The 26,185-nt window shown below is 44.9% G+C and overlaps 1 protein-coding gene across 3 annotated transcripts in view; it reads left to right on the top strand.

Annotated features, from left to right (window-relative positions):
• Positions 1-20,669, top strand: part of LOC119401779 (lipase member K-like) — a 62,035-nt gene extending 41,366 nt beyond the window's left edge. Inside the window, exons 1-9 of one of the 3 annotated variants that reach the window (XM_037668753.2) lie at positions 4,702-4,895; positions 7,629-7,839; positions 11,529-11,643; positions 12,840-12,990; positions 14,779-14,871; positions 16,099-16,254; positions 17,505-17,576; positions 18,155-18,223; positions 20,253-20,669. In XM_037668753.2, coding sequence (XP_037524681.1) covers positions 7,713-7,839; positions 11,529-11,643; positions 12,840-12,990; positions 14,779-14,871; positions 16,099-16,254; positions 17,505-17,576; positions 18,155-18,223; positions 20,253-20,567 — 1,098 coding nt within the window. In that variant the 5' untranslated portion in view covers positions 4,702-4,895; positions 7,629-7,712 and the 3' untranslated portion in view covers positions 20,568-20,669. Of the gene's footprint in view, positions 1-4,701; positions 4,896-7,221; positions 7,840-11,528; positions 11,644-12,839; positions 12,991-14,778; positions 14,872-16,098; positions 16,255-17,504; positions 17,577-18,154; positions 18,224-20,252 lie in introns of those variants that run through there. The other 2 variants (XM_049418134.1, XM_049418133.1) reach the window with 2 other exon arrangements.
• Positions 20,670-26,185: the final 5,516 nt, after the last annotated feature.

Below are 26,185 nucleotides of genomic sequence, written 5' to 3'. Positions count from 1 at the left end.
GACGTTCGCGCTTCGACATTCACGATATGACGTGCGCACCTTGAAGTGCAGGTTATGAACCGCGTGAACTATCAACAAGGCATACCATTTTTCACAAAAAAAAAGAGTTGAACGCCGAGTTTTTATTTTCTGACGCTCAAGGAAGCCAGATCACTATTATTATTGTGAGGCAAAAGGACTCGCCTCGAAAGGTGCAACTATTTTTATACTCTATAAAGCATCAGACGACGCGTTAGAAAAAGAGGATAATTACGACATGGACGAGGTGAATGAAACCAGAACTAAAGTAATTTCTGAAGCAGCACTTGAAATTACATTTAAAACACCTAGACAGGAATTAATAGAGCTCTCTAAAATCACTAAAGACTTAATTAAAAAAAAACGACAGCAGATGAAAGTGGCTACCTCAAAAGAAAAATAGAACTTGCTGAGCTGTCCAAACTGATCAACAAAAGTGAACTTTGTGACGTATGAAACTATAACGTCAAAGAGTTAGAGGCAGCAGTAAAAAAAGGGCGGTAACATCAAGACAGCTAAACGAAAACTCTGTTTTGGATGAAAAGGTCATAGACATAGAACATGCCGTTAAATATAGCACAGACAGTATTAACGCAAGAGCGTTAAAGAGCTCGTTACGCAAAAATTCCGGTGTCGGCGTCGTTGGTTGGGACGAAAAATCAGCGTTGTACGCCAGCGAAAATTCGACGTAGATGCAAATAAAGAAATAATTAAAAAATATTTGGTTCGAGTGGGCCCTGGGATTCGGACATGCGACCCATTGCTCCGTATCACGAAGCGGTTAGCCGCTCGGCCACCACGCACACATCTTGTAGCATACTAACGGCGAGCTATTTATATACATCATTTAGCGTTGGTGGTACGCACGTCTCGAAGGTGCTTCAGCGTGGCAGATGCTTAAAGGAGTACTGACACGAATTTTAGAAAATTTCGGATTGTTGTTCTAAATAAAAATACTGGTGTCGAGAAACCTAAAACGACTATTACGGTGCCTGGGAATGCATCCTATATATTTTAATTAGCACCACCTTAAAAAGACACTTTCGGTTTCGATATCGAGGGGGTGGCTTCTCAGTGTCGTTTCATAGCAGTGTGACGTCACGCAGATACAGAAACTCGCGACGTACTTGCGGCAAATCCGCCATCTGCTCGTGGTGCACATAAGCAACGATGAGTGAATTGTCGTCCAGTGACCCTGACAGTGATTTCTACGATTTAGGCTGCATGCAGGACGCAGAACTCGCAAACTCGGGGGAACTGTCTTGACTCGTCGGGATAATGTCCTTGCAGTGTGACTGGCTTGCAGATGCTCAGCGACGAAAACTTCAAAGTCAAATTAAAATATTTTATATGTGTTCTCCGACTCCAGTGTGTGGACAGCGTCGACACTGCATACCAACGAAGCAAAAAATGTCCCTTTTGCAATGTCTCAAAATCATGTCAGTACTCCTTTAACGATAACCCGCGAGATGGTGCTAAAGGCCCACGGGCGCGCTCGCCCCACCGCGAGTGTTTCGTCGCACCGCATGCATGGATATAGGAGCCGGAGGGCGTCCGCAAATTGGCTTTCCTTGCGGGAAGGTTTAGATGTTCACCAAGAAGCGAAGAGAGGCTAGAGATTCTACTCTTGAAAGCTAAGCTCAGGTGTCCTGCAAGGTTTTGCTAACAATTTTAATGACATATAGTGAACGTGTTTGAGGGCTTTCACTCAGGACAATACAACTCAAATGCAGATCACCATGCATCGGTGACGCCTTACTAACCATCATGCATTGAGAATGGCACACATAATAAGTCAGTGGAATCGTTGTGATCAATACTGAGAAGTTTATGTAGGCAAGGTCCCAATTACAGCAGTAGACTTGATGTCTAGAACAAAACCCCACGGGCAACTCGGCTGCTAAGGTGTGCCGCACGGAGAAGGGGGGGGGGGGAGTGCTTCAGCGTACAATATGGGGGGGAGGGGTGGCGGGGGTGGCGAGCATACTCGAGACGATATTCTGGAAACATACCTCATGCTGCATTTAACTATTTCTTGGTGTCATCAGATACAAGAAGCCTGCGCCTAATACCCCGGTTACACTGGAAAATTTAGTGCCATTTTGAGCGAGTGCACTTACGCCCCCAGAATGTCACTTTGACGGCACTCTGCTACACGAAAAGGGGAAGTGTACTTTGGAAATGATGGTAATGGCGATGGGTACTTATAAGCAGCACAACAGATATTTGTTGTTTCAGAGAATGTTTCTTAAGCAATAATGTGTTATAGCTACGAGCAGCCCTTAAAATGAACATTACATACAAACGCGGTGGCTGCGGCCATTGCACAGCGTGTGCTGGGTATGCCTTTGGCGGTCGTGGCTGTAAACTGCCTGAGAGCGAGAATAGCAGAGTAGTTTTTTTGTGGTATATAGTACGTTTTCAAGCAGAAGGATACTCCTAATAACGAAAACGATAGTTTATAAAAAAAATGCTGCGAAGTCGGCTTCGGATAGTCACTTATTTATTCTCGAGCCACTGCTACCGAGGCTAGACACTCCGTCGCAGCGAAGTGAGTGTCACAAAGCGTTCTCGTGCGACAGCGTGCGAATGACACAAACGGCGAAGTGCACTCCCTCAAAGTGCACTTAAGATGCCCCGTGTGACAGGGGTGTAACGCGTGATTTCTGTGCGGTCAGCAGGCGTGAAGCCGACCGAGCTGTATTTATTTTAAGGCGAAAGACTTAGATGCCTCATAAAACGCGAAAATTGACGGTCGGCGGCGTCCAAACGAGTGATTCAAGAAAAAACATCACTTCGCGACATCGCCATACGACGTCAGCACAGCATAACAGATAGCTAAAGCTTTTGACGTCAACATGAGGTAATGATATCTGGGGTTTAATGTCCCAAAACCAGGATATGATTATGAGAGACGCCGTAGTGGAGGGCTCGGGAAATTTCGACCACCTGGGGTCCTTTAACGTGCACCTAAATCTAAGTACACGGGCCTCAAACATTATCGCCTCCATCGAAAATGCAGCCGCCGCGGCCGGGATTCGATCCCGCGACCTTCGGGTCAGCAGCCGAGCGCCATAACCACTAGACCACCGTGGCGGGGCGTCAACATGAGGTCATCACGACCTCTCATAACGTGACGTCACACGAGGATGTTATCGCAAAACATCGTCGCTTGGTGAAAGGATGGCCGATCATGGAGGCAGTGCAAAACCAGGTAAGCTGCAGATAGCTCGGCAATGACTCCGATGCTATACAGGGTGTTCCAGCTATCACGCAGCACGATTTAAAAAAAGAGGAACGGCGTTATGCGAATCGAACCTACAGCATATTGTTCCTAGTGCACTAGAGTAGCTACTGCTATTTTTTTCGTTAATGAGGTTTAATTAATTAGTCATAATTATATTTCTAACTCGACAAGTACTCGCCTAATTGTCAAAATGTCAATGAGGCGTATGTAGGCATGTTCAAATGGCATCTAACTGCGCTACTTTCAACAACGTGCTAATTGCGCGCTCATTTTTTCCGGTTGATAAAGAAAGCCCGCTAAATATGAAAAATAACACGTGACTACGCTTCCACCCGCAAAGGAAGCCAGCGCCCTCAAATAAGCTTACTGCAAACAACCGCTTTGCCTGTTGCCTGTTGCGAAAGACAGCGTTCCGCATTTTGGCAAGGGTACAGGTCGGGCGCCAGCGATATGCGTGCAATTTCGCTGGAATTCAATCCGTTCGATAGTACGCCGCAATCATCCATATCTCACGGCCGACTGTTCTCATTGATAACGCGGCAGGTGTTCCGATTACGGCCTGACTCTGTAAAACCCAGCGGTGCGTTTCTAGGCCGGGAAGTGGCAAATAGGGCGATGCGTTTTTTTTTTCTTTCTGCATTTTTTCCTTGATACTGTCTGCCTCATAGGGAGCCTGTTTGAGGGCGCTGGTTCCCGACGCGCGCAACACTCTCGTCACGTGTCACTTTTCATATTTCGCGGGCTTTCTTGATCAGGCGGAAAAAATGAGCACGCAATTAGCACGTTGTTGAAAGTAGCGCAGTTAGATGCCATTTGAACATGCCATACATACGCCTCATTGACATTTTGACAATTAGGCGAGTACTTGTCGAGTTAGAAATATAATTATGACTAAGCAATTAAACCTCATTAACGAAAATAATAGCAGTGGCAACTCTAGTGTACTATGTAGGAACAATATGCTGTAGGTTTGATTCGCGTAACGCCGTTCCTCTTTTTCTTAAATCGTGCTGCGTGATAGCTGGGACACCCTGTAGATCTAGTGTAAACCACGTTAGATGCATAAAGCTTTCCAATGGGGGCCGGGGAAAAATCACTACATCGACTGAGTAGAATAAGGCGATGGCTCTCGCCTTCGAGTCGTCTTTTCGGAATGCATAAGGGACCATATGAGTTTTATTTATTTGTTTATTTATTTACTGAATAAACGGTTCATTCGTTCATTCATTCGCTTATTTATTCGTTAATTTGTTTATATTATATCGGGCTTCCAAAATGCCAGCTCTGTAGAACGGTTTTCTGGAACCTGCGTCAGCTGTTGACGTGTGATAATTATTGCCGTTCGCTGGCCTTTAAAGTGTAGGCCACGGTGTCAACGCAACTGTGTTTAGAAAGGAAGTCGTCTTCACCGCCTACTTTCAATGCGGCAGGACAAGACCATTCGCGAAGCACTGCAGATAAGGTCGGATGTTCATTGACGCTGAGGTTCGAAGAGACGGTTTGTTTAAGATTCGCCATCGCTATGATCAAATTTCTCCACGTAGCGTTTTGTCTCGCTGCGCTGCTCACTCCATCAACGATCACAGGCTCCATGGCCACTGAAGTAGCTCAACAGGCAATGCTGTCTCCGGTATGTTTATACTTACCATGTGTTACTTCATTCAAGTGTTCTAAGCTCGCCCCTGTACTGATGTCTTGCGCTTTGCTATGAGCGCCGAATAACTAATTAGCACCCGATATAGTACACTGATCATGTGTGTAGATAGTTGTTGGTGTGCTTACATGAGTTGTATGCTTTTCTGGTTTGGAACAAAGCCATGTATTCTTTCCTTTATGCACTGGCGACGTAATTTCAGTGTTGTTGGCATAGCATCTACAATGTGCACGAAGATTGCAGGCATATTTGTCGCTAGAAGGACGCCCACAGAAGAGACGAGTACGAAGACACTTCTGTGTGCGTCCTTTAAGCCGCAAATATGCCTTCAAAGACACGCCTGCTATGCCAAGAACAAGTTCTCCTCGTGCACAAAGATCTTGTGTTCCTTCGAGGATAACCATAGGCAGTGACAGACAACAACGCACAAACTAATTATCCTGATTAATTAAGATGCAGGAACAAGTTCAAGAGAAAGTTCAATACGCGAAGAAATCATTTATTTGTTTGTGGCCAGCCCTAAGCACCCGCGGCTAACAATAGTTTCGCCCGTTTAGCATTTGCTTGTTTTAACTTTCTGGGAGTGCCAGGAAATCGAATCCAACTATGGAAACTCTGAAGGACAGTGCATTCAAGGAAATTCGAGCATTAAATCGGACCACTTGGGGCTTTTTCACATATGAAACTAAGTACACGGGTGAATTATTACATCCGGCGATCGACGACGTCGACCACGAGGTCAGCAACACAGCCCCGTTGCGACACTCAAACCTTGCATCTTATAAAGTGTTCTAGTATATCTACTGCGTCCCGCGTCATCGCGGTGATTCGCGTTGCCTGTATTAAATACGCAGCTTGAAAAACAGAAGTGAGGCAGCTTCGCCCTAGTCGTGCCAAGCCTGGAGGAACAGCGAAGCTACTAGGTCTTCCTTGTTTCTCTTTATTTTTCTCCTTTCTGTTTTCCTCTCTTTCTTTCTCTTTCACTATGTTATTTCTATCGCTTTTTTGTCTCTGTTTATTTCTATTTTTTGTATTTCTCTCTCCATATATTTGTTTCTCTTTTTCGCTCTTTCTATCTTTCTTTCTGTTCTTTCCCTTTCTATTTCTTTCTCTATTTCCCGCTTTCTCTTTCTTTCTATATCTTTCTCTCTCTGTCTCTCTCGTTCTTTGATTCCCTCTCTCTCTCTTTTTTTATTGACGTAAAAGGGGATAGCCCTTGAGTGGAGATCGAGCATACAACATAGAAATATCATACAAACGGCAGTACTTGTAAAATAAGCACACGAGCACACATGGAAAAACACACTCACACACACATATCAAACAACGCCATCGTAACTTAAAAGGAAGCGTCCGAAAGGCAATTATTAATGTCACTGAAAATGCCACTGGTCAGCATTGAATCTAATCGGCACATTCGTGCAACATAGCAATCAACACGTCTAGTCATACTTGGGATGAATACGCACATGTGGGCAACGCAACAGTCGACACATAACAGACGCAGCATTTGAGTCTTTATCTCTTCTTTTCTTTTTTTTTTCTTGCTCTCTGTTTATTATATCTCTTTCTTTATGTCTGTTTCTTTCTATTTCTTTCTCTCTATATTTCTTTCTCTGTCTTTCTATATTTTTCTGCCTTTCTTCCCTTTATTTGTCTCTTTCTCTTTCTTATCTCTTTCTCTCTCACTCTCTCTGTACTCGTTCTCTCGCACATACAAGTTAATGCATCCCACGCCGTACAAGTTGGCACATGTGTTCTGGTAGAAAAGCAGAACATCAAGATAAAGGACAAAGAGAGCGCGTGCCGGCCGTGTTATTGCGTTTATGGAGATGATAGTTTTTGAGCATCACTAACGGAGTTTCTCCTTGCTTAAACAACTCCGCTGTTCATACACATCTCTTTCACTCGGCGTGTAAACAGCATTTCCTTCGAAAAACAGGATTACATGCCAACAGCTGCATGTCCCGCGAGTGCAGGAACTGCAGTGAGTTCTGCGTTGCATTGAAAGCCATGTTCCAGCGTTGACCACTCACGCAGGAAGTTGAAAGCACGTACCCGAACGCGCGAAGCACAGGCGGCATCAGGATCCCGCGGTGATGCTTGAGCAGTGTCAGATTTATTCAAAAATCTCGTATAGAGAAGCTAAAACACCAACAGCGAGACCCCTGCCGCTATGTCTTGGCTCATAATAGAAGCGAGTCCAATATGGGTCATCGCCTCCGTGATTCCGCAAGCGTGTGCATCCAGAATCACGGAGGCCGCGAGTATATGACCCATCGGTGGGTTATAACTAATAGGGCACACTAATGAACGGTAGCCGTAGTACCTGTAAATCCATGTACATGTAAATCAAGAGTTCAGACGCAAGCCCCACACCAAACTACGGGATGTACGCGGGCTGTAGTTCACAGGGTTCAGAAATAAAGGTGCTGGCGAAATGTGTGGCCAATCAGGTTTGCCGCATAAAAAATTGCGACAAGTACTCCCTAATGCTAAGCAAAGAAACTTCTAGTGCTCGTCCGTGCTGTTGCCGTCTCCTGTGATAAGAGTTTTTGCTGTTAGTATTATTGAGTATGGAGTACCAACTAGCTGAAACCCTCACGTTGCGATCAGAAATAATTTGTCGTGCTCGGCCTAAACATAATGGGCACTCTTTATTAATGCAACGGCGCTGAATAATAATGTAAATTAAAACAATTTCAATAGGCTAAGCTGATGGAGTAGTTCGGCTACAATGTTGAAGTTCACAACGTTACTACTGATGACGGCTACATCTTGGAAGTGGACAGGATGCGTTCCAACTCGACGATTAACGCTACGGGTAACGCCACGACAAGGCGGACGCCGATGCTGCTTGTCCACGGACTGCTCACCAACGCGGCTACCTGGACAGCGAACCTACCTTCTCAAAGTCCAGGTATCGTATCTCGTGCAGTGCTATAAGCGAGCACTGCGGTTCTGCATACAGAGCTTCATAAAGAATACTTTCATTGTCATCATCATGAAAAGAAAATTTTATTCTCCGGGTATTAGCACAGAGTGACAAGCTCACGGGACTTCAGAACTTATTGCAGAAAACTAGGCTAGTTGCATATGATTTATATGCAAGCAAGTTATAGAGTAGTTGGATATACACCTGTATTTTCAGCACTTTCGTAGAAAGAAAGAATTGAGAGACAGCCGGGCAGGCAGCACGCTGGATTTCTATTTTATGTTTCTCAATCTTCCTTTGCCTCGAAAACGCTTGAAGTGCACCAGACGTTCATATTGTCACGTGGTCATGATGGTGAAGAAGGCGGCAGTCGGGCTGTTAAAGGGGCACTGACACGAAAATTTTCATTTGTCGTTTCCTTGCGTCAAATGAAAGGCCAAGCCAGTGGCGTACCAACTTGTTCGCGAGTGGGGGGGGGGGGGGGGGACTAAATCGGCCGTATATATATATATATATATATATATATATATATATATATATATATATATATATATATATATATATATATATATATATATATATATATATATGGAGAGAGAGAGAGAACTGCTTCATGCGCACTCGGTTTGATGTGATTTTTTAAGTACAGTGAGAATTTGCTTAGCTATATCTAGTAACATTACAGAAGAAGTACAGTAAGTTTACGTAGCATTATACACTGGGACAACCATACATATGCTAGGCGTGTTATGCGTGTAATGGTATTACAAGCAACACTTTTTATAAATTAATCGCACAACTTTATGCATGAATACAATTATGCCCATGGCGGCCTTTCCAGTATAAGATTTGTATCATTCAATGAAATTTCGTTAATTTTTAAAGAGCTGCTCACTAATAATTGCGTTTATAATGTAGGCAGCAATGGGTGCACCTTTTCTTTTCATTAATTCATACTGCATTTTATTGCACATATTCAGGTTTGCGTATATTTCATTTTGCCTTGTTTGCTCTTAGTGAAGTAGTGTTTCGAGTAAGTGATTCTTCTTCTTCTTTTCTTCTTCTTCTTCTTATTAATATTATTATTATTATTTTTACTATTATTATTATTATTATTATTGTTACTATTATTATTATTATTATTGTTGTTGTTATATTACTATATTACCATTGTTAGCTGTTTATGATTGGTCGAAATTATTCTGGCTCATGCCTTCAACACCTGCTCGTAACGCGATGCAACAAGTGACGCGAAAATGATCAGTCGCGTAGTGACTATTTATGCACGACTGCGTAAAACATAATGAGACAACACGCTATATTCAATGCAGCATATTTTTGACCATTGGTTCTTGGCTATTCGTCGAAAATTTTTCGGCCTGCTACAAAATTCCCGTCTTGTTACGGGCGTCACAAACCTGTGAAATCTCGCCGCGTTAAAATGACGTATGCACATTAAGCATCGCATTATTATGCTAAACTATAGTTAAACTTTTTCGGAATAGCCGGAAAGCGTCTCATTCTGACCGCAATTCAGGAAGGCTGCCCGCCGCTCACACAGGCAGAGGCTAATTATAGCAACGGGCGAGGTGAATTCATATGGGTATAATAAATATTTTCCGTTGTAGTATAGCGATGTTGAGCTGTTTCTGCGCGCATGCAATTCTGCGAACGCAGTTTTGCTCTGAGAGGGGGAGAGAGAGAAATAAACAGCGCTGGTCGTGTGTGCTTCTTTGCCATCCGAGTCGTATTTTGCACTGTACAAGTCAATTTAATATGAATCAAAACCAGCTAGCCCGGCTGTCAATTCAGGCTCCTCAGTCCAGAAAACCGTGGACATTGACGATCTTCCTGGTCCGTTAGAACAAGTTGCAGGGCAAGCTTGAAAGATGGGCTTCCCAATGTGCTGGAGTCCACTGCCTTATTCCTCGCATTTTCGCAAGCCGCCGCGATCGCTGAAAGCTGCCATATGACAAGCAAGGCAAAGCAGGTTGATTGCAGACTAAAGAGGAAACCTTTTTTGTCTCTGCCACTTCGGCCCAAATAAAACACTTGACACTTCTGCACTCTCGTCGACCCTCAACAGCTTGCATATAGAGCAGCGGTTGTGCTATTCCTTTCCGATGTAAGAAAATGAATATTCTGAAAAAGAAAGAGCGTTCCAGCGGTCCATGAAGTCTTTATTGGTCGCCGGCCGTATTTGTGTCGTCAATGATGTGAATTTCATTCCAGGTCAAGCAGAATAAAAGCATGACAGAGTGTTCTAAATTTATAGGGCCCCTGCTCAGCGGTAGCCTCCTTTTGTATGCTGGAGCGCAAGGCGCGTAAGCGTCGCATAGCTGGCCTGCACCACAGAGAACCTACAGTGCGTGGTCGTGAGGCGCGAAAGACAATTTTCACAGCAGAAGCGTAGGACAAATTTCTTCATATACTTACTTGATTGCCACCATTGTTCGTTTCCCAGTGTACAGGCGACAGTCACCACCGTGGAAAGTGGGGGGGGGGGGGCTCCGCCCCCCAACTTATCTAAGTAGGAGGGCTAGCGCCCCCCTTGCCCCCCGCTCGATACACCTATGGACCAAGCCATCAAGAGCCTAGAAAATGTACTGTTCAGCACGAGTGCACTCTGAAAAAGCAATTACAGTATGTTTTTAAAAGCTAGTTTCGATTCCTACTGTACCCTAACGTCACAACACGGTATGAGCTTCTCGTCACGTGCTCTCGCGAGATATCGTGACGTTTCCACGGCCGCTCCGCACTGTGGTTTCGTTGGTGATGCCCAAGCGGCTATTTTGAATGTTTTGGTGATGCAAAGCGGCCATTTTGGAAGTTTTGGTACCTGAAGTCATCACAACTAGCCAGACTGCTGCGTGAGGTCGCCAGAATTAGCACTGTAGCCTGACGTCAAGATAGTTTCGATTTCGGTAGGTGCGCCATGGGAAAATTGCTTTATAATCAAATAAAATTCGGCAGATTCCACGCATTGTGGGAATCGATATAACGCGAAGCAGTCAGCGAGGAGCTGCATGCAGGGCATTTTTTGTTTTCGAGGCAAATCAAGGCATTCATGACACGAGCGCACCAGGAGCGCGGCACGTATCATGTCGTACATGACATTCACGTAAAACGTTATCATTGCTTGTAAAAAGGTCATCATCGCCGTGTTATCACCTATATCAGATTATTTTGGTTCATCTGCACGACGAAGGCCTCTTGCATTGATGGTAATCATTTATTTTATTTAACCAGCTACCTGTCCTACGGATTACATGGTATGCCAAATGCCATTTCTTTATCTCTATCAAAGCTATTGAGTATCGGCAATATCACCATTTGATTCTAGTCAGCACTGATGCCTCCCTCATGGGCACATATACAATGGCCAAGTGGCAAGTAACACGTGGCACAAGTCCATGTAAATGGGCCACATTCCTAGTGCGCATAATTCGCTAGGCCGGCCCACAAAAATACCTTAGCACTCTTTACATGGATCTACGTTCAGCTCGTCAAGATGGCCTCGAAATAAAATGAAACGTCGTAAACGTCTTAAGGGTGTTTTTTTCTCAAATCATCGAGTTTTATAGTTTTCCCAAGTGGGCGAGGTTAAGAAGAGTCCGCACAGGAAGTTCCGCGTTAAAGGAAACGCGTCTAGAATGGTTCTCATATTTTTACAGGATTTCTCTTGGCAGATGCCGGATTTGATGTATGGCTCGTAAACACCAGAGGTGTCCCGCAGTCAAATCGCCATGTAAATCTCACCACGAAGGACAAAGACTTCTGGAAGTGGAGGCAAGTTGGTGATTTCGCGTCTTTTGGTTTTCTGTTCGGCAGCCGCTGACTCCCAAGAGAGATAACTCATTTTGACAGGATACTCACTTCAAGGGAGGTAACTCACTTAAAATTTAGCGGTTTTTGTCTGCGCATTGAACTACTCCGTGTTAAACTAGCCGATACATTCCGGGAGAAAGAACATTTTTCGTTAGTATACGAACAACATATGCCATTTCATCCTTTAATGTTCATAGTAGGATACCTCTTTTTAATATGAACCACTATTATCATTTTTAAAAGATGTACATACTTTCATAGTTATACGCCCACGTAATCCGTAGCACGGCCTCTCAACAGAGGTGGCTGCTGCGGTGGCTGCACTGCAGGAAGCACTTGCCTCGCGGCCCTTGGAATAAAGGGCGTTGACGGAGCATTCGTGCTAATTCAATATTTACATAGTTTTATTACCACGACCACTTGTCACTCATTCTCACCACACATATTTCACGCCACGCTCATGATTTTAATAACTACATGTTTTACGCACCTTTAGTGCGCAGTATTTTAGGACCTCATGCAGTCACCTAACATAAGCATTGTTCACAACCGATATCATGGCCTGGCGCTCGTTGGCCATCGTTGACCCTTGCGCCACAAAACACCATATATCATCATCATCATCATCATTATCATCATCATTCCGGAAGAAATAGCTTTCTCAAGCATGCCGAAAAAAAAATTTCGCTCTTGCATCTGGTCGGCTCTGGCCAAGAGAAGACGTGCTGTCTTCCTAAAGTAAGTATAATAAAATATCTAACAGGAGCGCCATGTCTTAGCGACATCGGGCATCGTAATATCACAACTTAGCTCGAACACTCACAGTATATTCTGACGTTGTTACACTGATCCACGGACTGTTGGATATATATTTATTTATATAAAGGAATCCCCAAACTATATCCTATACAGAGAGCAAAGACGCAACTCAATTTCATCACACTTTCGATCTCAGTGACTCGAGCACCTGCGTATAAATTTATTAAACCATCGTTAACAGAAATGTGGAATTATTCCGTTATATGAACGGACAGGCAGCTAGGCCAGTGGGTACGTACATGATGCTATCTCATGGGCCCAGCCTCATTTCGAAATCATGTGTTTCAGTGTACGTTGTGTTTCCAGTTGGTTATATACATGTTCAAATGGCAATTCAGCTTCGAGCAGATTGGCACGCAGGACCTTCCGGCCGTTATTGACTACATCCTGAATAAGACAGGATTCACCAAGGTGGGCCTCCTGACAACGTCGCAGGGGACAACGGTGTCGCTAGTGCTTCTCTCGATGCGACCAGAATACAACACGAAGGCAAGTAAACAGAAGCAAAGGCACGGCAGAAAGTTGACAGAGTGCTTAACTTCTAACGGCGCTTCAACGGCTTCCATCGATAGGCTTGGTTGCACATTTCAAGCTTTAAATTGGACGTCATTTGGAGAGGTGTTCGTCCTACAGTGTACATAAAATAGGTAGATTATGACAAACTGTCACGTAGGGTTTGTCAATCTGCCCTTAGTGCAGCATTTTTCCTTCCCTCCCCACCACATAAAGTCTCATACTCGGACTGTAGTGTTTACATATGAGAAATAAATGGAAAGCTGAATACTCGGGAGAACTGTGGCCTCGAGCAGTAGGCTTTGAATGACGTCCTTGCGCAGCCGACTCATGGGCATATTCAGGATTATCAAAACTAAACATAGCGCAAACTTTTGCACGCGACAATATAGCTATACATAAAATCTGCTTGAGTAGGCTGTTCATACACTTTTGCGTTGTACACAGTTATCGTGAGCAATTAAAGTCATTATTGCATAATTACATCTACATCTTAGTAATTCAATTTTATGCAGTGAGGATTATGGAATATGTGAATGCTGAAAGGTTAAGGTAATATTTGTAGATGATTTCAATGTTTACTCTCCGGCAACGCTCCGATTCGATATTTCATATTCATCATCAAATTTGACGCTTAGTTCACAAATTTTGCAATCTGAGGTTGTGAGGGCATAGAGGATGCTCCTGCCTATGTATATTTGTTATATTATGCGCTGTATATGTGCGTCTTATGTACACAGCATCTATTAAAGATCTCATTGATGCATCTTTCGTGATTTTGTTCCTCTGTAAGGATATGCTGTTTAACTTAGGACACGGGGACATCTTGTACTTTGAGACGTACGATCCCTCCTGCGATCTACCGAAATCAAACACTATACTCCACCCGCCGAAGGTATCAATATGAAGATACAAGACACTCAAAGACTGACTGATTTACATACATGTTCGATACTGCTGAGCCCTTCTGTATAGTAAAGTATCATTGCTAGCACAGCTGGTGCCATTCCTAACTTGCTGCTATGACGTGTAGAATTCATAGTGTCTTAAAGAACACAGGGCAGTAGAGCGTCGAAAACAGAAGTGAAATTCCCCGTTGGTTCTATATATAGTATTAAAATAAAAATGGAAGGCGAGAAGTCTTAACTTCTCACAAATGAAATTCGAAACTACACACTCAGCTTTACGCGAACAGCGTTGTACCATAAGCTATTCAGCGGGAAATATAGCTTGTGGTACAGCGCAAGCTATTTCTTTACCTTTTATATATGTGTGCATAGCCAAGCACTGGTGGTCAGAGCGTCGCTCTACGATAGAACATGGATGTGGGAACATACTCTCAACCAGAGACATTGCCTCACTCGTGAACTTTGGAGACAATCATTGCTTAGAAACGAATTTTGTTTTCGCAAATCAGTTCCGCGGTATCTCGCAAGGTGGCGGAAGGTTTCAGAAAAAAGATGACCTTGCGGAATCACCTTGCGTGATTCCGAAGAACTGATACGCAATAAAATGTGTCCATGTGATTCGAGTTGCCGATGAACTCGCCCTCGTGCTGCCAATTTCTAGCTTCCTGGTTAGTTCAATTGGCAGAGCGACCACCCGGAAAGGCGTTGGTCCCGGGTTCAATGCCCGGACCAGGACGAATTTTTGGGCAGCTAGAAGGCTTTCTTTCCGAGAAATCTGTATGGTTTTTTTTTTGTGGCTTCGTGCTCCAAACGGGTGGTTGCCGATTTCCCTTTCCTAATCGATTTTGTTTTCTAGGTGAACATCCTCGTCAGCTATGCTCCCGTGGCAAACGTCACGCACTTCACGTCGCCGATGAGGCATCTCACTTCATTCTCAAGGCTAGTCAAGGTACGAACCCTCAACTTCATCAGAGTGATGCCTGTAAGCCTAACAACAGCGGGAGCATTTGCGCTGTCTTCGCAAAGCTAGGTACACTCTTAAAACTTGACGAAGGTGCATCCAGTAATTGCATGTGCTGTTCCACGAATACCGGTAGTGAGAATACCGGTTCCGCGGAATACCGGTAGTGAGAATTTTTTTTCAGGGGGGGAGGTTTTAGCCATAATTTGTGTAGTACGTGCGCACATTTGTATTGTGCGTGTATACATACACATGCAAAACTGAACGAATTTAGGGGGGGGCGGGGTATGAATGCCCCAAGCCCCCTACCCCCATGGCTACGCCGGTAGCTTTACCAGAAGCAAACGTGAGCGACCGCGCCGGTAGCCCCATCTGATATGGCGGGGTTCCGCCAGAAAGCATTCAGCAAAATGATATTCTATTTGATTTTGGCGTAAGGTTTTGGCAGCGACGTTATCTTGAGCATGTCGTCGCTTTTTTTTTTCGAGGAGAAGACCTGTGTAAAGAGAAACGTGCCTAATTTCTGGGCCGCCCGCACCATGGAGGCCATGCTTAACGCATTCTGGATTCACAGAATGTCACATATGTGTCACAACTAGCGTTGTTGCGGGCTTTGTGGAGGTGCAGCTCACGTGCGCCGGAATACTGACTGTTTTAAGGCGAAAGCCTTACGTGTTACATCAGACGCCGGCTGCGGCTTGTGGTACAAAATACAACGTGAGCTCAATAAAACTTAGGATTCGAGCTTGAATAGAACCGAAGTCTTTTGCGTTGAAGTCAGGTGATCTATCACAGAGCCAGCTAATCGACCACAGCCAAAGTGCTTAAAACCGCTTTGCAAAAAGATATTCTACAGTCGTCATGTTGGGCAAGCAGTCCCGTTAACCGAAGTAATATCGCTTAGCAGGAGTGCAGAATCGCACCTCACGTCACCAAGCTTCAAAACATCTAAACTGCGTAACGAGAGAGAGAGACAAAACTTTATTTTGTGTCCTTGTTGGGTTCAAGGGGGGCTGCGGCGTGGAGGATAGTGGATGATTGAAAGCTGCCAGCCCAAAGGGCTGAACTCCAATTGATCATGATGTGTGTCCTGTTGTTGTGTCCTGTTAATGGATCGAGCTTTTAAATAATAAGCAGCGTTCTTCGATTTCTAATTTTCGAGCAGCTTTCTTACTAGTACATGCTGCTCTTCACAAAGTGATTACCTTCCGACAGATGGTGAACGACTTCTTCACGCACGGTGGGTTCTTGGTCACGAGCAAAGCACGGCAAAGGAGACTCGCCAAGTTTTGCGACTTCCGATTCTTCCGTAATTTTTGCTACAAACCACTGGCCTTCCTGTACGGAAAGAATCCGAAGCAGTACAACAGTGTAAGAATAGAGCAGCTGCTAGCCTACAGCCATGCTCTTATTGCATAAGGGCGATTCAGCCCTTCCCTCAACTGCCTTTTTGGCTCCCTCTGCTGATTCAGCTCATATTACCTTTCACTATAGGTTATTTCTATAATACGGCCCCGCCTCTGTTCGAAACGGTGTATTAGAGCGAAAGAAGCTGAAGGACACTATAGTTAGAAATAAGCTGGATTAGTAGAGCGGTCGTTTCAGCTAGATGGTGTTGCATTATTAACTAGGATGAAGCACTATAAGGACGACGTGGACTAGGGCGGACGAACGAAAGGCGCTCACTCGCAACTGAGGTTTATTGCGAAAAACACAAATATACATATATACATGAAGTAAACAGAGACGCCGAAGGCCAAGATCAACACGTGCAATGACTAACAGTGACATAACTTACCAGACCCCCCCCCCCCCCTAAGAAAAATGAATAACATGGATGATAACAGAACAGGAGTAAGAAATACTATAGGCACAGATGATGAGACCATGGTGGCCCCCGCATGCGTGCACCGGTGCATTCCGAAAACATTGACACTTTTGCGCTGAGGTTCACAGATGGCTTGCTCACGAAAGAACCTCATTCCGTTTCATCTGCGCAGTGCGTTCGTCCCTGTGTTGCATGACAGCAAAGGTCTCCCGGAATTGTGTGCCCCTCAGCGCAAAAGAATACTTTTGGAAGGCACCGGTCCGTGCATGCGATGGTCACCGCAGCCTCAACCGCTGTGTCTATTCTTGCCTACGGATGTTTCGTTAATGTGTTTTTTGTGGGGGTTCTGATAAGTTATGTCACTGTTAGTCCCTCCACGTGTTGATGTTGGCCTTCAGTGCCACTGTTCCTTTTATATATCAACGTTTTGGCAGAAAAGTTTCAACTTGCCTGTAAAAGACACTTTTTGTGAATAGCTTGCTACTGGGGACTTAATGCCACAGGCCGGTTCACTTCGATTCCAAACCATGAAGGCAAAATTTTTATGAAAGCTCAATGTGAAAAAAAAAATAACGTGGATTAGAGTTTATTCACATTAGACACCCCAGGTGGTAAAATTCAATCCCACTACAGCGTGCCTTGTAATCATGTGGTTTCGGTACCTAAAACTCCAGAATTATATTGAAGGACTGTGCTAGAATGGAGGCTCCATACAGGCCGCTTAACAGCAAAAGAAATGATCACGCAGGCGCGTTTAGTGTTCATGTATGGATGCATACGTTATCACACGCAGACGAGGGTGCCTGTCTACGTGACAAACTTACCTGTGGGCTCCTCCAGCCAAAACTTGCTCCACTATGCCCAGGTAAGTCAGTCGACATTGCTCAATTGAAGTATCGAATACGCCCGAACTAAATGCAAATGACACTAGAAAGAAAAGCAATTCTTTTTGTGTTAGTATGTTACCTATTCACAATGCCAAATACGCTGCTCTCCGCTCGAGAAGAAGCTTGATAAACGTAAAAGCGCGTAGAAGTAAAATACTGACAGTGACACCACTTTGCGCGTGCCGCACCAGCACGCCATAGCGTCGTGAGTTTTGCGGTGTCTGCGAGCGGCGTTGTGTAAACGTTGTCTACTAGGGCCTATGTAATTATCCGTAAAAATGGATTAAGTAATATTTTATGGGGACCATATACCTAACGTAGCAAGTTTCGCGACAATATATTGCGCCATTTTTCTTCTTGTAATGCATTATTGATAAAGTTAAGTAAATCGGAGTCTTGAAATACACTATAAGCATATTTACTGCTTGGCTTTAATATTCTTTTAATGCATAGGCGTCAAGTGAGAAGGGAAAGGGGCAGGCCTGCTCTCCTCTTCCTCTTCTTTTTCCCAGGAGCGGGAAAGGAGAAATGACATCTTCATTTTGTTTTGTTATAGATGTACAAGGCGAAGAACTTTGTCAGATTTGATTACGGGACGGAGAAGAATAAGGAACAATATAAACAGGTAATCTGCTCAAATCAATGAATACCTTCCCATACACATTGCCATTGGTCGTTTCAGTTCACTCATGTATTGAGGTCCCGCCACGGTGGTCTAGTGGTTATGGCGCTTGACTGCTGACCCGAAGGTCGCGGGATCGAAACCCGCCCGCGGCGGCTGCATTATCGATGGAGGCGAAATATTCGAGGCCCGTGTACTTAGATTTAGGTGCATGTTAAAGAACCCCAGGTGGTCGAACTTTCCGGAGCCCTCCACTACGGCGCCTCTCATAATCGTATGGTGGTTTTGGGACGTTAAACTCCAGATATTATTGTTATTATTATTATTACGCATATATTGAGCCCCTCCTCAAGAACTCCCACTTTGTGTCCAGTCTATTTGTTATTTGGCAAATAGCACTAATAAAAGCGTTAATACTAGTAGGCCGGTAATTGGCAGTCATGTGTATCGAAAGACAACTGCAATAAACAAGCATTCCATGCCCATCCCATCAAGAGTGGCAGATCGGCAGAGGTACGCACAAAGTTCATTGTTTGAGGCATCAAAAAAAAAAAGCAAGAGCATTATTTGCCAGCTACCGTGTCGCTGCCGGCATCTTTGCGCCATCAGATAAGTAGAACATGTTCGTTGCTGAGCCCTTTACGCGTGTTCTAGTTGAGCCATCGTCCTAAGAAATGCTCGTAGGGATGACTCCATGTGTATAGTCGTAAGCACGCTTAACGTGAACACGGGAGCGCATGCCGCACGTTTTAACCGCATGCAGAGCCACATGACGACACCGTGCTATCAGTGACGAATACCTGCAAAAACGCGAGGCTCAACAGATGCACAGTTACATTGAGGCTTGGTTATTTGACAATCGTACGCATCGAGTCATCGGTGAGCGCCTTCGACGAAGGTTCGCTGGTGCACTCGATGATAAAATACTCTCGCCGCTAACGCATTGCGCATGTGACAAGCGTTTGTGTAGGTGGGCGTCTAGCACCGTGCGGCACGTGCTCTCGTGTTCACGCCGAGCGTGTCATAGCGACTGTATATAGAATGCACCACGGTGTAAAAAGTGTGCTACAGCTGTGAATGGAAGTTCATTGGAACAATCATTGCAGTTACCGTGATTTCGTTCCTCTCCACTAAGAAAATACAGTTGGACTGATTTCCCTGTCAATTATTACACAATAAATAACTAGTGAGGATTACATGTAATAGCACCCCCTGTAAATGAATTCGTGACCGGACAGAACCTGTGTCAAGAAAGTTGTGAAAGTGGAAGGACTGAATTATAGTGAAAAAATCGAGCATTCTTTTCGCGATTTGATAGGATTTGTATTTTTAAAGTGCGTCTGAAAGTTCGTTTCGTTTGACCAAAATTGCGGCTGAAAACCGGCACGTTGCGTGGCCTGGCTGACCAGCCGTGGTACTGCGTGAATGAGTCATTCGGATTGGTATACGTACTTTGGTGTTGGTTCGGCGCTCCAGAATTCGTGCTTAAACATATAGTCCGAATATTGTAAAGCATCCCATCATTTTTCTCAGCTTATTACGATGTAAAAGGTGTTAATTATGGGAAGCGACGCTACCTTCGCGGCAACTAGTAAAACCATGTTAAACCGTGACGCGCGGCTTGACACGGATGTCCTTGCCCTGCAGCTGCTGCGAACGCAGCGCCGCTTGTAAGAGTCAACTCTTTCAATCAATACGCAGATAATAGAGCGGGGATGCCTAATAAGATATGAACTGCAATGTTAAAAACCAATTATGGTGCGCTTCAACAACAGCACACTACGCACATTAATCCGATCGACTCCTTCCTGTGGTACGAACGCTTTTTCCACCAGGTGGCATGACGCACCGGCGTTTATGACTCTCAGGCGAAGATTAAAGATACAAGTTACATTGAATTCGCGAAAAGGCTGCTCTATGCTGTAATTATAATTCGGGGTCTTTTCATTTCCACGATAGGGTCTAAGCAGACGTTCTGGCGAGTTGCTAGTCCCTTCAAGTAAAAAACTGGCCACCCCTCTGGTTTTTGCAGGAGCGTCCACCACCTTATCCTTTGGAAAACATCACTGCTCCCTTTGCAATCTATCAGGGAAGGGGTGACATCTTCGCTAATCCCCAAGACGTGCACGACCTTGCCGAGCGTCTGCGATGCATCCTCGTGGTGAATGAGACGGTGCCGGATCCCACATTCGGTCACCTCGATTTCATCTACGGCTATAATGCTACTGACATTCTCCACCGCCACATGATAAACCTGGTCACGAACTGCACCACCACCGGTGTAGACTGTAAAAAGTTCATCCCGAGCTCGGTACAACAAACCTGTAACACCATAGCCGCCTGTTAGGGCGAGCCTTATATGTCTCGTGAGTCTAGAGGCTTCTCGAGACTTTGCGAGACTTGACGATATTTTGCGAGACTTTGTTGGCGGCTGCGTCAACAGGACTGATGAAAAAGAAGCTAATAAAAGTAGGTAAAAAGTCACATGTTGCTCAAGGGAACGTGTGTGTATCTATTGACGTGCAAAAAGTCCCATTACCTCAATATCGCATGACGTCATCATGACGTCACGACATGGCATCATATATTGGCGTACAAGTGACATCGTCGCTTGGTCAAAGGCCGATACGGCAATCAGGGTAACAACACGTGAGGCACAGGAAACATCATGGGGGAGGTTGGGGACGGATGGATGAGTTAACTTTATTTTGGTCCCTCAGAACGCGCCCTAGCACGTTGCTGGCCGCTCCCACATCGGAACAGAAAGACCAAGTCTCTCTGCTGCGTCGCGGGCCCGTTGGACTCAGGGGCGTAGGCAGAAATTTTTTTCGGGGGGGGGGGGGGGGGGGGGGGGGGGGGGGGACACTTTCTTGATTTGAAATGGGGGGCCGGGCAGGCAGATGTGGTCAAGTGTCATTTTGGGCTCTGAGTGCCATAGCAAAAAAAAAAAAAACTTCGGGGGGGGGGGGAGGGCACGGGCCCGGTGTGCCGCCCCCCCCCGGCTACGCCACTGGTTGCACTGCCCATAACTGAGCTGGGAGGACATATAAAATAGACTGAAGATAAAAGGAAGAAGAACAACAAGGTGGATTTCGCCTTCAAGTCGTCTTAGGCCAACGCATAAGGAACCATGCCTTTTTATGACAATGCCTTCTTGGACCTTTTCCACTCACTTTCGCTAACGAAGTACTATGACAGTTTCTAACGGAATACAACAACCGTATTTATTCAGATGGTATTAGTCCTGCTTCGCACTGGTTAGTAGGCTAGGGTTGACTAAATGAGGCCTAATGTAAGCTAATGGCGTGTGAGGTTGGCTAAAGATGGCTAAAATTCCGATATTTTTGGCTAATGCTGTCTAAGTGGAAAATACCAGATGGTGCTGCCAAATGACAGCTAGTGATGTCAGTGATCGCAGCAATTATGGTGAATCTTGGCTAACGCGGCCTACGTATACCGTTCAAACATCAAAACTTTCTCGTTCAAGTTCAGTTCAACCACTGAATCGTCAACGAAGTTTTTAAATGCGGTCATCTTCGCAAAATAATTTCGAGTGGCAGAGAATAAGGACTATGCTGAATTTATAAAGTTGACTGTTGCATAGTTATGTAGATTGATTATCGCAATAAATACTTATTTGCGTTTCGCTGTACGTGCATGGTCCTGTCCTATAAGCGTGTCCTTCTGACTTAATTTCAAAATTGAAATAAAATTTTCCTAAAAGATAACGCTTTGCAGAACTGGTGTAGTACAACGCAGTCCGTTTTCGTCTTTAGTGCCCTATTAACGCGATAGCGTTAGAAAGCTCATTTCGCAGAAATTCTGGCGTCGGCGTCGAAGTCAGCGTCGTTGGTTGTGAGCGAAAAATCAGCGTTGCCCGTGACCGAAAAACCGAGGAAGATGCGAATAAAATAAATAAAAATCTTCGGTGCGAGAGAGAATCAAACCCAGGGATCGAGCCCTTCGCTGATTCGCAAAAGGGAAAATTATGGCGTAGTGGGCACTCTCAAAATGTACTTGCAGTATGCATGCTAGGATTGTTTGAAACGGTCAATGTTATGCGCACAGACATTCGTTTCCTTGCGGCACAGCTGAGGCATCCTCCAAGAAGCGAAGCCAGTGAGTGAGTGAGTACGAACTTTATTCAGGTCCTGAGGTGAAAGAAAGCGGTGCCGAAGGCCCCGTCAATCAGTCCGGCGGCTCCACCCAGGTCGGGGCCGGTAGACAGAGTCCTTCGGCGACGGCCCTCTGGACAGCCTGGAGCTGAGCTATGAGCTCTGTGCTTTGAAGCGCTGAGTCCCATGAGGACTGGTCAGAAAGTCTGTACCCTCGTTGGCAGGGCACAGCCAGAGCATGTGCTCGAAATTGTTGTATTCGTGTCCACAGTGCGAGCATACAGCAGGAAAGTCAGGATTGCTCCTGCTTAGTGTCGTCGGTGTTATGTATGTTCGTCTGCAACTGTCTGTAAGTGATTGCTTGTGCTCTGTTGAGCTTTGTGTGAGGAGGAGGAAAAGTTCGACGTCCTAACCTATGATGAGAGGTGAGTTCGTGGTATGACACGAGCGGGTCTTTGTTATCGAGGTTCCTGCAGGCTGCATCAGGCTAACAATTGAGAAGTCTAAGCGCACGGGGCCCGATTACGCTATCGCGTTCTACTCTTGAAGACGAGGCTCAAGCGACTTCCAAGTTTTATAAGACACGTCCAAAAGCTTGAAGATACGTACTTTCATGCACTTCAAGCTTGAAATTTAACACTTGGTATGGCTCTGTGTTTTCTCCTCGAACATCGGGACTTTAGGTCATGCGTAAACATGTGTACATACATTTCTTCAATTGTTGAAGTGTCAAGCATTAAAAAGGCTTCTTATTTCGTGCATGCATAAAGCCCATATTTGCTTACGTTTGACAATTTTATTCGTTAAAGGACGAGCACAATCTGGGCACTGTTTGCTTGTGGCCAACACGACGGGTCCATACAATGCTTGTATTGCACGCACTGTGCAGTGATGGCTGCATTTGGCTGCAAACGCTCAGGCGTGTAGATTACAGTGTAATATTCATCGCCTTGGCAGATAAAAATCACCCTCGTCTTCCTAAGCGGAGGCTTATAAAAGCAAGAGGGACATGATAGTATGATGTAAAAAAAAGGGGGAATGGATTTTATTCAGATGGAGATGATTGATTAAGAAATCGACAGTACGAAATAAGAAACGATGATGTTATTTTAACTGACAGCAGAGGTTGAGACCAGAAGGTTGAGTGTAACGCACACCTGACAATGTCACATTGCGCCAGGTCCATCCGTATTCTCGTTCGCTCAGACGTTATAGTTGTGTGTTTGTCGTGTTTCTTTTTTTTTTTTTGTTACGCGCTTTTTTTCCCCGGAATGCGCTTGTAGCAACCGTTCTTTCGCAACTTTCCCAATCATAAGTTGCTGCTGCTGTGCTAAAAAAAAAAGAAAGTTGACATCACAAAACTCCATACCACTTGTTTGATAACGCTTACAAACTGCTGAGCTCTTGTGACAGGCCAACTACTCTAGATTGCTGAAATGAACAGCTGGTTTGCCATCAGACACATGGCTATCTACCGTATTTCTGCTTGTGTGCTTAGACACGGCTACACTCTGCTCGTAGTTTGGAGACCATGTCTGGTGTACGCGATGTGTAGTGCTACGGGTTTGTGATTTTGCATGTGACGAAGTCGCGAAAGCGGTTGTTTAGGACCCTGGCTGTGTCCAGTTAAAGCGAAGGCTTGCTCCCGTACGCTTCACAAACGAAATACTTCACCAAATATTTCGTCTTATTTTGACTCCCTCGGAATGACTGGGCCCGTGCTTGCAACATTCTGCGCTTCGCTTTTGCTGACGCCACTGCCAATGATGTCGGTGGCCACAGATGTTGCCGAAGAGGCCACACTGGACCCGGTAAGTTGACGTTAACTTTTTTCCCTTGAGACAAGTCTAAGCAAGCAGCTTTTTGGTGCTTCCGCTACTTGTGCTACATCGTAAGAAAAAAAAAGTGTACCTGTTACTATTTTAATGCGATAGTGTCAGTGCAATAGCGTTTCGAAGAAATTTCGGTGTCGGTGTCGGCGGCGTCGTCGTTGGCCGTGAGCGAAAATTCGAGATAGATGCAAAGAAATATATCATAAAAAGCTTCGGTGCGGGGAAGAATCGAACCCAGGCCTCCCGCGTGGCAAGCAGGTGTTATACCACGAAGCGATGCCAGTGCTTGAAACTCTTTCGCAAAAAAAAGCTATAAGAATGTAATGTAGTGGTAGGAGTCTCCCTAACACATGTAATATTGCGTGGCAGAATTGCAGAAGCGCACCAGGCGTCAATTCAAGTGAGTTAGGCAACGGGCCGGTGGTTTAAAGCTGCCCATCCATAACAAGATGTGCAGGTGCGCAGGTGCGCATTGCCCTATAGGGACGCGTAGTAGGTACTTCGCCACTTCGCAAAAGGAATAATTATGGTGTAGTGGGCACTTCGCAACTGTACTTGCAGTAGGCATTATAGGATAGATTCGAATGACCAAGGTAACGAGCACAAACGTCCCTTCCCTTGTGGCACGCGCACGGGGCCCGATTACGCTATCGCGTCCTACTTGAAGGCGAAGATCAAGCGTCCCCCAGTTTTTTAACAGCTGAAGCTGTTTAAGGCAGCCGTAATTTGTGCGGCCTATCCTGTGGGGCCCTGTGTGGCCAATCATTTATGTGGCACCGAAATTGGGTAAGTCCCACTACTCACCACTGGTCTACTAAAAGTGAAGAAGACAATAGTTGGCCCAACAAATGGGCATGTGCCACAGAAATTTGTGCGGCATATCAGAAAACTATCATCACCATAAACGGGTATGGGCCACAGAAATTGTGTAGATCTCACTACTCACCACTGGTCCACTAAAAAGAAAGAAGGCAACAGTTAGCCGAACAATAGAGGACGGAAAAGGCAGCGGCGGCTGCGAGAAGACCACGAAGCGAAGGAAGGCCTACGCGAAGGACGACCTGCCCGTAGGTCGAAGAGAGATGAGAACGCTTGTTTTCAGCGCGAATTTCTGTCTCTGGAGTTTGGACTCCGTGTCGTGTCTTTGACTGTCTGTGTTTAACTCGAACCTCTCTGCGCTGAGAATCAATGTAGAAACTCCTTAGCATCACCTAGCTAAAACTTAGCAACGTCCTATAGAAGCAACCTAGAAAGAACCCTCATGACCTAGCTAAGACAAACAGCCTAGAAGCAACCAGATTAGTCCTCAAAATCGTCCAATTTCGCTGTTTCAAGGCTTGCGCGTCTTAGTGCAAGTTTCGCCAATATTTTTGGTGAGTTTTGCATGTCACGTATATAACTCTCCTAGAGAAAGAAGTTTACTCTCTTTTTAAAGAGTTCTAGCTGTCTTCTGTGAGACACGACTCTCCAAAGAGAGTTAACGTACACCCTTAAAGAAAGTGATATATGTGTCAAGTCAGGACTCACCAATAAGAGTAGTAGGTAATCTTTTTTTCTTCTAATAATGTATGTGATTCACCGATAAATGGAGTGGAGATGTCTATAAAAGTGGCGTTAGGTAAAAATTCGTTTGTCTGGTGAAGATGCATGTATTCAGAAAAACGCAGTCTTATGGCTGTGCTGGTTTTGATGAACATCAGTTGACTTTCACCTTTTGCATTTTGAGGTACTTACATGATCAACTTCGTTGTTTGCAAGGTCCCCATGCCTCATTTTACTGTTGAATAAAAAGTCTTATCCGATGTCCGATGAGAACAACTGTCGGTGCTGGGATTTTATGAATTTTAAAGAATATCACGACAGAGAGACAGAGAGAGAGAGGAAGTGAAAGAAAGGCTAGTAGGCTGACTGTACTTTTTATAAAGAGCAAATAGTAGAAAGCATCTATAAAGCTCACTTTCATCATTTTGTCATTGATTTTATATTCCACCCTTTCTCTTTATTTCGGTATTCATATG

This window comes from Rhipicephalus sanguineus, chromosome 8, assembly GCF_013339695.2.
Source record: "Rhipicephalus sanguineus isolate Rsan-2018 chromosome 8, BIME_Rsan_1.4, whole genome shotgun sequence".
NCBI lineage: Eukaryota > Metazoa > Arthropoda > Arachnida > Ixodida > Ixodidae > Rhipicephalus > Rhipicephalus sanguineus.
This window is presented reverse-complemented; position numbering and strand designations above follow the sequence as displayed.